A 16,473-nucleotide genomic window follows, 5' to 3' on the forward strand; every position below is an offset into this window, starting at 1 on the left:
TCAGTCTTCTTTTCTCTCACCATTGTCTTCTGGAGACTGCAACTCCCCTCCAGTTCCAGAGAGAAAATGACTAAAAACCATCTGATAAAAGCCAGATTTTCTTATTCATATTATTATTCTATCTGAAATTTTAGGATACTCAAGAAAAAAAAGATGCTGAGGAAAGTTACTTTTGATGGCTTTACTGATACATTGCTAAACATTTAAGGAGAACTAGTATCAGTATTTTTCAAATCTTCCAAAAAACTGAAAAGGGTAGAAAAATTACAAACAATTTTATGAGCCCAACTCTGATCTCAAAGTCAGGCAAAGTAACCATGATCAAAGAAAACCATGGACAAATATCCATAATGATGACTAGAGTAAAATCCTCAGTAAAATGCTGATAAGTTTATGATAAGCACTTGAAAGAACCTAAAAAGACTTTTGTCCATGATTAAGATAAAATTATATGTAAATATCATTCAATAATAATCAATAGATGTTACACACTACGTTAACCAAATGAAATACAAAACCACACGGTCATCTTAATGATGGTAAAACTCAACATAATTCCTAAGGAAACTTTCAAAAGCCCAAGTTCAAGAGAGACATACTTCAGCACAGTCAAGGCCGCAGGGAAGAGTCCATGGCTAACATGAGATTTACTGGTGAAAAGCTGAACACTTTCACTCCAAGGTGAGAAGCCTGACAAGCATGTCTGTTCAAGATAGTACTAAAAGCACCAGACAGAACATAAGGTGAGCACAAGAAATAAATGGTGTCTGTATAGGAAAGGAAGCAGTGAAATGGACTGTTTGCCAACGGCATGATCTCATGCGCATAAAATGCTAAAGGTGCCATCAAAAATAGAGTTAGATCTCAGAACAGCTAAAAGAAACATATGCACAAAGATTAGTAGCATTTATGCAAACAAAAATTGAATTACTTGATGTAAAAATGAAAAATAATTCAATTCACAATAGCAACAAAAACAGGAGTAAATTCAGGTGATACTCGCTAACCTCCTGTATATTTAGTGGGAGCAACATGACAGCCTCATCAGCCTATACCACAGAGTAAATCCTTACTCAAATTCAAAGAAATCTACTAGCTAAAAAATGAGAAGAATTGTCCAGCACTTCCCTTCTTTTCTATTCCCCTTTGGCCTTCAACCTGAATATGGCACAATGAGCCAATTCCTACCAGGCAGACTAATGTAAATTCCAGAGGAGGCTGATATTAGAAGTATAAAATTAAAGGCCGCTGAGGCCACAGGGAGTCCCATGTGTCCTACTTCACTTGGACTACTCGCTTTGAGATTGGAAAGGGAAATAGAAATACTGTCTCAGCTTTAATGCAGAGGGGAGGGGAGGGACCTGGTTCTGCCTCAACTTGATGGGCCAGGCTTTGTTGACTCCCTATGAGAGGCCTTACCCTTTGGGAAGAGTGGAGGAGGGGTGGGAGGAAGAACCAGGTTGAAATGCAAATGAAATTTAGTTTTTTTTAAAAAAATACTGTCTTTTACTTTAGTATTATAATTTTAAGTATCTTTTTCATTGCAGCTCAGACAAAACCCAATCCAGTACCAAGTTACTTGCCTAAAGAGACAAGCAAGCCAGTGTCAATCAATGAGTTATCTAGATAGGGGCTACGCAGGCGCAGAAAAAGATGCTCCATCTCCACGGAGTGACTAGAAGACCTCTGGATGCACAACCTTTGGAAAATGCAAACCTAGAATTTCTAGTTCTACAGACACAGCCAGAAACGTGTGTTACCACGTGAAGGCCCCAATGCTGTAACGGATGGACCACAACTCAAAATTTAAAATAAAATAAGCCTTGCAACTGAAGTAAAATTGCCCCTGTATCAGATGCAAACCCCAAACGGCCAGTTTGTCACCCGTCTGACATTATGAACTAACACTGAAGATGAAATCCGCAAAACATCCTATCATCTTCATAAAATCTATTCAGAAGGAAAAAGGGAGAAATTCACCACCTTGACTATTAGGTTCAATTTGATATCAGAAATGTTAAACTATAAATTAAAAACTAAGGATTGGAAAAAACTGACAGTTTATAAGAGTACAATTGTAAATACAACAGGTGGGGCTGAAATTAATAAGAAATGAGCTGGCATTCTTCCCTCACTTTTAATTCTGCAACAGGAAATAGTTGGACCATTCCTAAAGCCAACAGCTGCAGCCCACACAGAAACTAGAGCACTCAGATATCCTACAGCCATTTAATTATCTGTTATTAATTATGACCTTAGATACTATCCTGTATGGCCTTTTTTAAATTTCAGTGTTGTGTCTCCACTCAGATAGCTTACTCCATGTTATTTGAACGTAAGATGAATGCAAGACACAACCACATTTAACTAATAATTTTAACCAAGAAGTGGGTTCATTCATACAACGACAATGTGACTCTTGAGGATCATGAAAAACAACCATAATTATCTTCTGTGTTTCCAAAGAGTTATGAGCAAAGGGCCTAAAGGACAAACATCTTCCTTTTGATAGCTAATCACACTCAACATTTCTGGTTTTGTCTACTGGGGCTCCTTGCATCAGTAAGAAAGTGCACGTTCACAATAGCCTAAGGCAGGAAAGCTTGTGAGCTAGTAAGAACAAAATCCAGGTTAACAGCTGTGTGATGTGACGTCCACGGCTTCGATGCTATGGGAAAGGGAGTAGAGGCTGCTATCTGCCTAGCTCTCTGGAAAGGTTCTGGGAGGGTACCTTCCACTGTATCAATCCATACCTCGTCCTTACTGACTATGGTTAATCTAATACTTTTTGTTTTTAAATGATTCATTTTAGATGTGAACGGAAACATCAAAAACTGAGTTTTAAAAAATTATCATATAACTTAAACACTAAAAATCAAAATTCATGTGAGGAATTCACAGCTTCCTTATTGACTTCCATTGGTCTAGGGGGCATGTTCCTTCTATCAAAGGAGCTCTGGCGCTGTGTGGCTTTGGTATTTCCCCAGCAGAGAATGTAAGGAGTTTTCAGTTTGGCTCTCGTCCTTTTCGCTATTAAAGCTTTGCACAGATGGCTCTGCAGTCTGTGGCTGATTCCTTTCTCTCTCTGCTTTGATTTACCTCTTTATATATTTCAGTACACTCGTAGTAGTCTCTGGAAGGGAGGCCAAGTCGAGGCTGGTCAAACTATAAAAAAATATACACATCAAAGAAAACAAGTTATTCAGCAAGTAAAACATTTGGATAAACTACAACTAGGCCCACTCTCCCTGCTGTTTGTACGTGTAAGAGTCAGAAATGGAGTAAATAAACAGCTAGGAAAAGGATTTTACACTCCTCGCAAGTGGTAAATGCATGGGCAGGAACGTAATTGGGGGGGGGTGATTTTATTGCGTACGTGTGAATGAAAACTAAAAAAAAAAAAAAAAAAAAAAAAAACAAAAAACCCTTGAACTAAAAATATCCTGGGAATGATTTTAAACTCAGAGCAGAAAGTAAAAGCAAACCAAAGAATATGAGGATCCTGGCCCAGTGAGCTACCAGATTCCACAATGACAGGACTTCCCAGTTTCTGGACATTCTAATATAGTCCCTTGGGGGGCATATTTGTCTGCACCACCCTTAACTGGGGTACATTCTAACTGGGAGAAGTAAGCCGCGTCTTACTTGAGTGTGTAGTCGTGGAGGCGTGTAAAACCGCTACAATCACTCCACAACCGATTCGCCAACGTCAATCTCGCCAGAAAATTTTTGAGATTGTCTACCAAAGAGGCAGGGAGGGAGAAGCCGCCCTCTAAGATGTCCCCAGAGGTCTGGGCTCAGACGGATTTTAGCAGGTGCGGACCGGTAGCTGGGCGTGTGAGAGAAAGCTCTGCTCTGCCGCTCTCTTGTGTTTGTGCTCAGCCTTGGGCTCTGAGGTGGAGGGCAAGTGGTCACGTGACAGATTAGTGAAGCTGCTTCCTGCGCGGTGTATGGCCCAATGGATGCACTGGGAAACAAGAGCACTGAGAGGGAGGTGGGAATCTCTGATGGTTTGAGGAGACCAACGCAATGTGCAGGAAACATACACACAAGGAATGTGTAGGAAGAACTACCCCGCATCTCCACATGAAGGCCCTTAAAAGGATGGTTTTTTTTCCCCCTCACCTGAGATGAAAAGTAAGGTGATCTTTAGTGAGAAACCAAAACTGAGTTCAAAATCCCCTTCAGGGCTTTTTATTTTAAATCAAAGAGGAATTTTTTGGTTTCCAGGCCTACATTACTTTATGTAAACCAAAGCATGGAACGTACAAAGGAACTGGGAGTCACTTTCATAATAAGAGGATCCTAGGAGCTCTCTAAAATAGAGACAACTATGTGAAAGGTGAGTGTCCAAAGCGTATCACTAAAAACCCTTTGAACATGGAGCCCCAGGGCTGAGAGCCACGGCATGGATTTATTACCCCCTAGTTCATGCAGTGAAAGGGAGAATTGGCATTCCTCAAACATCAATGAAAACAACGCACACGGAAATGTCATTACAACATAGAGCTTTGGCTGCCGGACACACACACTTACATGAATTATATGGTGGGTAGAATTCTTATCGTCAGTGCCAACGAAAAAATTAATGAGGACTTTTTTCCCATATTTAGAATTCAGTTGTGCAATAGCTTTCTCAGCCGTCCAAGAAGTACCTAAAGGAACAGAAGGCGAAGCACGTTTTCTGAAGCTGTGTTTCACTAGCAAGGCTATAACGTGGAAATTATTAATTTCAAAAAGAGGGAAATTGTCTTACCGTAAGTCTGGTCCCAGTTTTCTGATGCTACTGGCCACCCGTATATATCTGGTAACAATTTGAGTAAAGGTTGTCCGCCTCTGTTATCAATAGCAGCTTTTTGGAACAAGGAAAATCAATTCAGAGTGGGGTTATGTGTATTCTGCTCATAGTTTGATAGCAATCTGCGTGTATTTGAAGTAAAGAACACTTACTCTCATTCATACAAGACCTGTACAAGGTTTTTGCCTTCTGCACTGCTACTATGTCTTCTGTTTTGGGTTCTTCAAGGACATCTGAAATCAGGCATTTAGTAAAATGCATCAAATGAATTGCTGAGTTTTGGCTGCTATTAAAATTTTTTCAACATAGGTCTAATTAAAAAAATGTTATCTCTCTCCCCACTCCCAAATCCTGAGAGAATCCAAGCCATAATTCCTAGAACAGAAGTGGGGTTTGCTCCTCTAGGCAAGTTACGTGTATGTCTTTTTGAGCGGGCGTGTATGTTTGTGTGTCTGTGTGTGTGTTTCCCAGCTTCAAGTACCAGTTACTTTTCTTGAATTTCAGAATAAAAATAAAACAAATAGTACCAAGGAATTTGGCACTTAGTGGCACTAATCCTCTTGATGATTAGAAAAATAGTTATCTTTGTGTAAATGTGCAAAGCATGATCCAAATGAATTGTTCTCTCTGCTTAGATATTAAATCATAGAAAACTCCCATTTTTCCTACTAGGCTACTAAGAAGATGATGAGGTGGATAGAGATGGTAGGGATGGATTTAAACATTCTCTATGTTTCAGAGTAGACAAAGCCTGGTAACATCTTCAGCAACCTTAACGCTGCACGGGACTGAGTCAGGGAGTCAGTGGACATGGTTCAGTAGCAACCATGAAACATTTCCCTTCTATAAAATGACATGAAGATACCTTCACTAGGGATGAAGAGTTTTAGAACTCGCATATCTAAATATTAAAGCAGAGAATGTTAAGAGATGTCATCACATCCGTTTTGGTGTCTACTGCCCTCGGAGTGATGCAATGGAGGTCTGCAAATCCTGGAGGAAACATCAACTCTAATCTTTTGCAATATTTCCTGTAATGGCCGACAAGTACGTCTTATAAAAAAAGATGGCTGTCAGAGGAAAGAAATTCAATTCTCAGACACTATCAACACTAACCTTTCAAAACGACTTCTAGCTCGTCTCTTAAAATGTCAAAATTACTGTATCGGGAACTGGTCTCGGGAATGACGTTGCGTTTCAACCAGCCTCCGCAGGCATATTTGAAGAAGTCTGTACACGGCTCAGCAGAGGCATCCATGTTCTGGATCAGTCGAGCAGCTGCAAGACCAGAGAAAGGACCCGGTGAAATGAAAGATGCGTTGCTTAACTAGGCTGGGCACAGAAAGGAAGGCTCTTCCTTCTTCACATCACTGCACAGAGAGGCTCCTTCCTTGTCTTTGTCGAATAGTTCGTTCTGATGGCATCATAACTAGTATATGTCTGTAGCCTCCTGTCCCTTTACTATTATAATATCTTCATTTGATTCTGAGTGATTCAAGTCCTCCATCCTAAGTCCTAACCCTTCCCTTCTATGTCTCCTTGCACCTGGCCCTCGATGACTGAACTTCCTGCTGTTTATTATTCAAGGTGAAAGAATTATAGAACTACTTTGTTATTACCATCTTAGCCTGTAGTCAACATGGTGTCATTCTGCAAGCTGATAACTTGTACTTGCTGTCTGCTCTTCAGGGTGTTGTGTCTTTCAAATTATCTCTGAAACTCTAGAGGATGCAGGGCTGTCTGCGAATGAATTTTTATCAGCTCAATAAGGATCTGAAACCTAACATTTGTCTTTCTGTCTTGATCGCGGTTCTTTGGATTTTTATTCTATTTTAATTTTTTTATGTGTGTGTCCACATGTGCCACAGCATGAATGTTTGATCAGAGGACAACTTGTGGAAGTTGGTGCTCTCCTTCATCCATGTGGTTCTGGGATCAAATTCAAATGGCCACATTTGGCGGCAGGAGCCTTTATCCACTGAGCTATCTCTCGGATCCCACTTGCAAAATTCTGCAATTAAAATTCATGCCCAATTTGCATTTGTTTCTGGAGAATCTGTCATAAAATTGGTTGAAAGTTTGCAAGATTTTTCTGAGGTTCACTCTTCCATCTTTGAAAGCTGTGAAATCACAAACCTGAGTATTTACATGTACTTTTTAGGTACCGTAACTGGTAAGAGATGAACTCTTACATTCTGAAGCTTAGAATAAGGCACAGAGCTCATACCCACTTGGAGGAGAGCAGACCCACCCCCTACAATCCTTCAGGCTTTCTTTTCACGAGAAGGTCAACTGTTTCACGGTGAAAACAAAGGAGCAATTGAGAATTCATTGGTATCAGCAGCGTATATATGCTCAAGTGAGCTTCTGAAAGCGCTTCCCTTTCTGAATTAATTAATTAATTAACTCAAAACTTCAAACAATTGCTGAGCTGTGTGGATTTTTTTTTTTCCAGCTTGGTATGGTAAGTTTTGCAGCTGAGTTTCAAGCCCCTAATTGTAAGGACCTTTTGAATGTGTTTGCTTGTTGAACACCTCAAGCCTAAGTCATAAACCTCTTCGGGGCTAACCCCAAGTCAGTCATCTCTCAACTTCCATGCTATGGTATATAGCGCATTGTTAGTACAGGCTCTCAAAATTAAGTTCTTGGGTAAGACTCTGTATTTCTTCCACCCTTTTGTTAATTTTAATTCCTTAGCTTGTTTTTGATGCCTCTTTTTTCATTCTCAATATCAACCCCCATCTATACCTTCATCCTCTGTTGATCAGTTCATCCCACCAGCTTTCTTTTACATATTTGTCTTATCTTTCTGATTAAACTCCCTAGAGATCTTTTAGCACTGACCACAACATTGCTCAACGATGTCAGTGGTGTGTCATTTCCCAGGTTAAATGACAAAGTCTTTGAGTTGGTCTTGAAGCCTTCCTCTTCCCATGATCCTATCTACATCTGTATTCATCTCTGTTCCCACGAGACAGGCCCACTGGGGGTGCTGGGATGCTACCGTGCTCCTTAGCCCTGAGTCCTTGCTTCTGACTTCCTCATAACACATCTTGGATTCCTTCTCTATGTCTTTCCAATTCCTGCCTACCATTCATGTGCCACTTCACTAAAATTTTGTGACTCTGAGCTATAAGGAAGATGCCTCTCTCTAGACCCCACTGAGTTCATGGCTTCATTCAACCTTTAGTGTCCAGATGAAGCCCCTTTGTACTTTTCATTATGACTACTTTCTCTATGTGCCTCACCAATTTACTGATGGTATTAATCTTGTTGTATGCCCACCAACCGACGTCTATTAATCGGTGCAGTTATATGTCTGATCTGAGTCCCTTCTCCTCCCCTGAGTCAGCTCAGTTCCTCTTTTACTGCCTCCAAAGTCCACTCTATCTTTTCCAGTCCAACTCTTTATTTTATGTCAGGCCATGCTCTTTCCCAAGCCTTGGCCCCAGGCCCCATCTACCCTAGTTTACCCGGCGTTCTGCAAGCAGATGAATGGTTTCACAATATTTCAAGAAGGTGCTTTCCAGCTAAAGTTCCAATGTAGTCCTTTACATTCATTAAAACAAACAAACAGCAAATACAAACAAAATCAAAACAAAATTAAAATTAAGATAAGAAGCACCCCAGGGATTCCACAGCATATTTTAACCCGATGCAGCTAATGAAGTTGCTGTCTTTATTTCCTCATATGAGGTACCTGCCCCGGTCAAATCAGCTTCTGCTCAGTTTTCTGCTTCTGGAACTTTGACCTGGTTGTCCCAGCCCCCATCTTCTGCTACAGTATCTTTTGTGTTCTTTGCACCCCAGGAAACTACAGATACTTTTAGAACCCAGCTTAAATCCTCCACCTTGCCAAAAAGCGTCCCCACAATACCCACGTCAGCTCATAGCCTATTCATCACATGAGAATAAGTTTGATTTCTCCCCAATCTAAACTTCAGCTCCATGAAGGGAATACACTCATTCCTCGGGACTCACAGGGTCAAAAACCCTGTTTGCTCTAGACCTGCCAGGAAGAATCCTAGTCTTAGCACAACAGGCCAACATAAGAAAACCTACCAGCACCCCAGAGGCAGAGGCAGGTGGAACTCTGTGAGTTTAAAACCTGCCTGGTCTGCAGAGTAAGTTCTAGGACAGCCAGGGCTATATAGAGAAAACATCTCAAAACAAAACAAAACAAAACAAAACAAAACAAGAAAGAAGGGAGGGAGGGAGGGAGGGAGGGAGGGAGGGAGGGAGAGAGAGAGAGAGAGAGAGAGAGAGAGAGAGAGAGAGAGAGAGAAGAAAAGAGAAAGAAGCCTAAAAATGGAAGGAAAGAAAAGAATTTCCTTGAACTTTGAAGGAAATAGATATGATACCAGAAGAAAGTTGAAATCAACTCCTCCCCCCGATTAAGATTGTCATGTAAAGTGAAACCCTACAAACGTAGAGCCTGAACACACTAACTAAAGACCTTCTAGAACTACACTCTGCACATTTTTTGGAGCTTTTCTGCTTGAAAAATTGAAGGTAGAAATTTTGTAAAAGCCACTGGCATTTGGGGAACAAGTCCATTCATTCATTCTCTCTCCAGGTAAGCGGGTGGCTTATGTGAACACCGTCGGATTACACAGTCTACTGTAAAGTCATAAGGAAGCCCTGAGCTGGCACAGTGAACAATGGGAGGAGCAGGAGGTGGACCTTATTGCCAGTTTGGAACAACACACACCCCACTCCATCAAATGCTTTGAAAAGAAATAATGGTGTTGGTTGAAATTCTGTGCTCATGAGGATAAAAATTGGTCCCTTGAGTGTATGTGAACTTCCCATACTCCCCTACCATAAGGGAAAAATATTAGTATTTGTTCTCAGACCAGCTTTTCTTGCCAGATCCTAGCATCTGTACTATCCCAGAGAAAGAGCACTCAGAGACAAGCAGAGAGCGGAGAACCAGAATCAGCAGTTTTGCTCTATACTTCCAGTGCCTCTTGATAAATCCTACTGACCAGAGATCGCACTGAGTGTCAGTGCTTGCCACCACTTCAAAGAAAGTTCTGTTCTGATGAATATTTAGGGGCCATAGGCCAACACAAGTCACAGGCCAGCACTTTAAAGCTGAGTCTTTGATGAACTTTCCTTTAATCTCTTATCATGGGCTGATTCTCATTTTGCACCTTATCCCCTGGACCTCCACTGTGCTGACTTTTCTTTGAAGTCAGCAGTAGACATGTGGGTAGAAGGACCCCAGGAAACACACACAACTGTCAAGCTGGTTGTAATTGTCTCTCTACTTTGTACTGTGTTTTGAATTTCTGGTTGTCCACACGCAGCCAGCCTTGTGCTCTTCAGATGATCCATTAAGCATCAGTTTCTGACTTCTGGATAAACAACTGTGTTTTAAAGTCAAACGAAATTATTTATTGCAATAAGTAATCATAAAAAGGCAAATGTATTGATATGGAATGTTGTTCAGCAGGTGTAAAATAGAGAAAAAATGCTACAACATAAAAAGCCCTATGCAAAAGCCTAAAAAGTCTAGAAGGATAGATGCTGAGGTACATACTATAATTATATCTATGGGGAGGGAGTGTGTGTGTGTGTTCAATTTTGTATTATTTGCTTATCTTTATTTCCAAATTTGTATTAGATGAATATGCATTCATTATCCTTGCTATAAAGAAAAAAGTTAATTTTTAAAATAGTCACATAAAGACAAGCAAAGTAATCTTCCATTAATAATGAGCTTATTTCTTATGAACGACAATTCTGAATGTTCCGGGCTGATAAATGGTGCACCATTTTTTTTCCTAACTAATCTTCTCATAACATTCCCCAACTTATTTGACTCTGGGAATTTAAAAACAAGCTCAGCTAGCATCTGGGGAAGTCATTAATTACCGTATTCATTACCGAGGGTGTATTGTGTGGGTATGACGGGGAGATGGAACATAAGCTGGGGAAACATTTCAGTCTTTAAGTCAGAGAGACCTGCTTTGAATTCCAAAGCTCTGTTGCTTCTGAGTTGCACATGATCAAGTAGCTTTCATGTGAGCGGAAGTGGATGGATGTTAGAAGCATCACACTTGTTTCTTGGTGTATGTGCAGTTCTGTAGACAGGTTTTCGGCATGGGATGGCCCAGAAGGAAGGGGCACGTGACTAGCAGAGCCCCTCCCCCGCCTCCATGTGCTTCTCTTCTACTGCATCCCAACCATGTTTCCTTTCGTCCTTGCTCTGCCCTCCTCTTTGCTTTCCATGCCTCTCTGCAGGCAGCGATTCTTTCCTTACAGGAGAAAGGCAGGGCAGAGCATCAGGGACTAGGGCAGTGTGACGGAGTAAGCATTTAATGGAAGCAGTACGGGGACAAGCAGAAATGGGATGTGGGACCAATGGAACACACTGGAGCAGAGATCTGTCTGAACAATATTCAAAGCACACTGGATTAAGGAGACCCAAACATCTCAGCAGAAAGTTTGAGGAGCAGTACTTTCCAAGCCTGACAAAAAGACTTTGAAATACTTATGTGTAAGATCTGTTCTTGATCAATTACATCAGTTTTGGGGGTGAATCCAGAATTTTTAAGGTTTCTTTGCTAGCTCTAATATGCAGCAGATAAAACAAGCAATAAACAGAGAAATAGGCCATAAGATTGAATGTCAAAAACTAACGATGTCTTGTAGTTCTCAACGCAGATATTTCCTAGGCAAGAGCAAAACCGTTCACATACGGCAACATACATTGAGTGGTGACTTCTGCTGAGTTCCCAGGAACCTCACCCGGGTCTCATGCCCAAAGCCTCTCCCACCGGCCTCCCACACTTACTCCACCGACTTAAGTCTCCACCACCCTCCTGACCAGACCCTACCAATGATGCATTTAGCCCTGGGTGTTCAAAAGGTACAGAAAGAAAATGCCTTTTCCTGCCCTCCGTTATCTCTCCCCGTTCTGAGTTCCAAGCAGGGATGTAGCTCAATGGCCAAGTGTTTGCCTAGTGAGTGTGAAGATCAAGGCTATAACTCCAATATCATATAAGCTCTGCCTTTGAGTGCCAAGAGTTCCATGTCACACGATCTCCTCATTCCTATCTGTTCCCTGCTGTCCAACAATACCAATAGTGCATTGATTAAACATAGGATTTGGGGTACTACAAATAATACATATTTTAATGTTTATGTGAGAACATTTCCTACATGCTAGTTTTCTGTCTTGTATGAATACTAACTTTAAAAGCAACCCCCCATACACATTTGTCACATGCTCCTGGGGCAGTTTCAGAGGGACAGAGGAAGCCTGAGATCAGTACAGTGTCCTAGCAGCAAATGAAAACGGTGCACAGCACTGCAGGACTTCCTCATAGACTTCATTTTTCAAACTTGATTCCTACTTAGCAGGTCATCGATGCTTCCCAAAAGAATGAAGAATAAACTCTTGGTAATTTCAAAGCAAATATGGGTAATTCTTGTTATTGATGGGCTTTCTGACGTATAAAGCCAATGCTGAATTTGTGTATGGTGAATCATAGGACTTTGAGGAAATAGTCAGCCGAGCCTCTGGCAATGCACTGACCCACTAAACTTTCTGTGTGTTTCTAAGGACCTCACTGACTATATACTACTGACCTCTGACATGGCACTCACAGCCCGCACAAATTACCCTTAGTTATAGTCTATTTGTTCGGCTCACTGAATACACGTGTGAATGGACAGTCAAATGATATTTTCTTTTCCACATGTCCAGGAAACTCTGCAAAGAGCCTGGGCTGTTGATTTGGGTGTCAAAAGTAAATTTTAGTGCCAAGGCAAATTATCAAACACAGGGTCCACAAATAGTGAGGTTATTTATAATTTTGGGGGGAAACATCTGTGAAAAATGAGCAAAACAAAAACAAATATTAGGATACCCAACACTTATTTCTCAATCACTATTACATTTAAAAACATTCTGTCATGGTCACCGTTACATTTAAAAAACATTCTGTCATGGCTGGAGAGATGGTTCAGTGGTTAAGCGCATAGGCTGCTCTTCTAGAGAACCTGGATTCAATTCCCAGCACCCACATGGCAGCTTACAACTGTCTTTAATTCTAATTCCAGTGGATCCAGCACCCCTACACAAACATAGCATGTGTGGCGCTTGCATAAGCAAACACCAATGCACATGAAATAAATAAATAAAAATCTTTCTGTCATTGTGAATTAGATTAAGCAAATCAGGTATCTGTTTATAGCACCCCTCTCTAGTCTGTGGCAATATTGTTTTTTTTTCTCTGACTATTCCTGCTCTGTATTGAAGACGGATTTAGGGAATTATACAGGAGCAAAAAAAAAAAAAAAAAAAAAAAAAAAAAAAAAAAAAAAAAAAAAAAAAAAAAAAAAAAAAAAAAAGAAAGAAAGAAAGAAAAAACGTGCTCAGCCTGTTCTTTCCTAATTGTTCTAAGCCTCCTGTTAGCTGGTTCCAAACAACATTTTGACTTTAGTATCTTAAAATAACTGAATAAAAGTATCCAAACAAGGTCAGAGACATGTGAGGACAGCCAGCAGCAAATGCTTCCTGTAAAGACCTTGGGCCGCTCATTTATGACTAGACCTTTGGTTATACATATGGCCTATATTAACAGACACTAAGCCTGATGTTACTATCAGGCATCTTCAGCAAACAAAACAAAACAAAACAAAAATCTCTTTTGACAACGTTCCGAAGACATTGGCAACTCCATTCCTCTTCTTCCTCCCTCTGTCATTGGCCCTCAACTAATATAAAGGCATAGCTGTAGCCCTTAGAAAGAACACAGGGAACACAGGGAAATGTGAAGTGATCACCCTTCGAAGGCAGCAATATGCAAACTAGAGTCTGGAGTGCCATTCCAGAAAAAAAAAAAAAATGACCATTCTGTTAATAAAAAAAAAAACAGCTTTTATTACAAACATTCTGGATTCCTTCACAATCCACTCCACTTTTAATGAAGAAAATCCCTGCCCCCAAATGGCTCTTGTGTTGTGTTGACTGAAGAAAGATGGGGTGTGGTGGACTAAATTAATCTGCACACTGCTTTATCACGTAACTGAAACTCTTCTATGAACCACTGCTCACTCTCCAGGCCAACCACTCTAAAGCTAAGACTTCATTAGTCAGCAGTGAGAAAAATTCATCACTGGGGTTGGAGATAGTGTGGATTAATGGGTATAGTGCTTACCAACCATCCCAAGGTCCTGGGTTCAATCCTCAGCACCAGTGTGTTGTTCCATGCCCGTAATCTCAGAGCACACAGGCAAAACATGAGGACTAGAAGTTCAAGTTCACCATCAGTTGCACAGCAAGTTCAAGGACAGCCTGGGATGCACAAGACTCGAGAAAGACCAACTCTGGCTACACAACTCTTCCAACTCCATTGGAGATCCGTGGAAAGCCTTTGTACACAGCAGAACGACTCTTTGCATCTGTTCTCTCAATAAACAGGTCTATTTTTGGTGCCCTGGCTTGCAGAGTAATTAGTTTGTAGCTATATTTCACATACAGATGCTCCCCGACTTACAATGGGAGTGCATCCTGATAAACTCATCAGACGTGGAAAATATAATTAAGTAGCAAACACATTTAATACGCTCATCCTACTCAACATCATAGCTGAGTAACACTCAAACTTAAGACCTCAGAGCCACAGCCATAGGGCTGACTGGGAACTCACTGTGCCATTCAGACTACACTAACCGAGAAAAGACCAAACTTCAAAGTATAATTTCTAAAGGATGCTTAATCCTTTTATATCACCCTCAAGAAAAGAGAAAAAAGTAAGTCAAATAAATGGTCGTAAGTTAGAACTACTCTGCCGACACTGGCTAATTCACACGCAGTGCATAGGCTGCTTATTCATTGCTGTGACCAAAATACCAGACAGAAATTACTGAAGGGACAGGACTTGTTTTGATTTTGTTTTTGAGGGCTCAGTCCAGTGGGGGAGGCATGGTGCAGAAGCTCAGCATGTACCATGGTGCAGCAGAAGCCAAGCGAAGGGGATGGGCATTCTTTCTTCTTTCTACACCTTTTATTTTATCTGGGAACTTATTCCATGTGATGGAGCAGTCTGCATTCTAGGCACGTCTTCTACTTCAGTTTCTCCTCACTGGAAAGGCCTGCCAACATACACCCAGAGGTGTGCCTCAACCTTCCTGATGATTCTAAACACAGTGAGGTTGATAGCGAAGACTGGTCATATCTCTATGGATATGAACACATGAACATGCTTACATGAACATGCACACAGGAACAAGCTTATATATAGCAAACCTGGAATCCATTCACCGTCAGACTTATAGACAGAAGAGAAATTAGAGGGATTTCAAAGGCATTGAAATGTAATTAACCTAATAGCAACAGAAGCCAACATTCACCAAGCACTTAATGTTAATGCTAAAAACATTTGTAAATACTTTGAAGTCTGTTTTCACTCAAAATTTTATGGTATATATATCTTGCTGTCATTTTGAGCTATAAACATTCTGGATAAATTAGTTGTAGGCCAGATCACACCACTGGTAAATGGGAAAGTGGACCAGACACATCTAGGACCCACAGTCGATACTCAAATGGTGGATATTGCATATTAAAGTTAAATATTAATTGCAATTAAATATTGGATATTTAAAGTAGCCATGCACAGAAGGGCTATATGTCCAAGGAGGGCTACTAAGATGAATTGAGATAGATTGTTAGTTTAACTTAAAGCTGATGTTTTCCATATGCCATCATTCTGCCCCAAGTCCAGATAACACAAAAGAATCTCAAGCCTTAGAAAGGGAGGAAGCTACCTAGCAAGCCCTGTCTTCGTAGACACTCAAGCAAGTTTAATTTCTACTAATATGTGTGTCGTTAGATGTAGCTCTTTGCCTCACTTGGCCCTGAATTTCAGAATCTTCTATTTTAACCATTCTGCAAGTGTAGTCTATAGTTGGTTGTCCCCGAATAAGGGAGATTCTTGAGGCTTATCTCATAGTCCATTTCAATGAATGGGCTCGCAGCCAAGTGAGGGATACCAGTAATTTCCCCCTAGAGATTCCTTCAAAATTCACAACCAAAAACATGTGCTGATAATAAAGGAAACCGGTGCAATGGTGTAACTGTTAACTTCAAGTGCGGTGAGGTTAAAAACAGCTCTTTCTTCTTCAGGAGGAATTGGCATTCTCGGTGCTCACAGACTGCTGGCAAAAATCTATAAAGGGCAATACTGATTTAAACAGTATACCCCTTAAAATAAGTTATCAACTTTGCTGTTGCTTGTAGCGATAATGAATAATAATGTTCCATTTTTTTTTTTTTTTAAAGCTGAAGCCATGAAAGGTCATGAAAAGGCTGCACTGTTGCCTTGGTAACACGTGGGGTGTTACCCAAGCTCCTAGACCCACCCATGTTCCTCGTGTTTAAACAGGTAATTTTGAATCACATGTTGGTCAAAGATGACCAACAGACTTGCATTACTGAGAGGAGCTCAAGGCGGTGTGCCCTTGCGTCAGTTTTTGCTAGGGGGTGGTACAAAAAGAGGTCAAGCCAGGTCAGGACTCTTCTGGAATTCTGTCAAATGGTAAAAGGGCTCTTCCCTAGTGAGCACTATTATACCGCATATCTATTAATAGCCCAAGAACTGTGGTGACAGAAGACTGTTTAGCTCCACACATTCAGATTTTTAGTAAGTAAATAGACT

At 40.8% G+C, this 16,473-nt stretch overlaps 1 protein-coding gene across 2 annotated transcripts in view; it reads right to left on the minus strand.

The window, feature by feature from the left end:
* The window catches only part of Mme (membrane metalloendopeptidase), a 79,584-nt gene that overhangs the window by 42,009 nt on the left and 21,102 nt on the right, over positions 1-16,473 (minus strand). For both annotated transcript variants that reach the window (XM_038348297.1, XM_038348298.1), the window contains exons 4-8: positions 5,915-6,076; positions 4,951-5,031; positions 4,757-4,852; positions 4,537-4,655; positions 3,100-3,165 (exon numbers count right to left, since the gene is read on the minus strand). In XM_038348297.1, the coding sequence (XP_038204225.1) occupies positions 3,100-3,165; positions 4,537-4,655; positions 4,757-4,852; positions 4,951-5,031; positions 5,915-6,076 (524 nt within the window). The remainder of the gene's footprint in view (positions 1-3,099; positions 3,166-4,536; positions 4,656-4,756; positions 4,853-4,950; positions 5,032-5,914; positions 6,077-16,473) is intronic.

Source organism: Arvicola amphibius, chromosome 11, assembly GCF_903992535.2.
Source record: "Arvicola amphibius chromosome 11, mArvAmp1.2, whole genome shotgun sequence".
In the NCBI taxonomy this organism is placed as follows: domain Eukaryota; kingdom Metazoa; phylum Chordata; class Mammalia; order Rodentia; family Cricetidae; genus Arvicola; species Arvicola amphibius.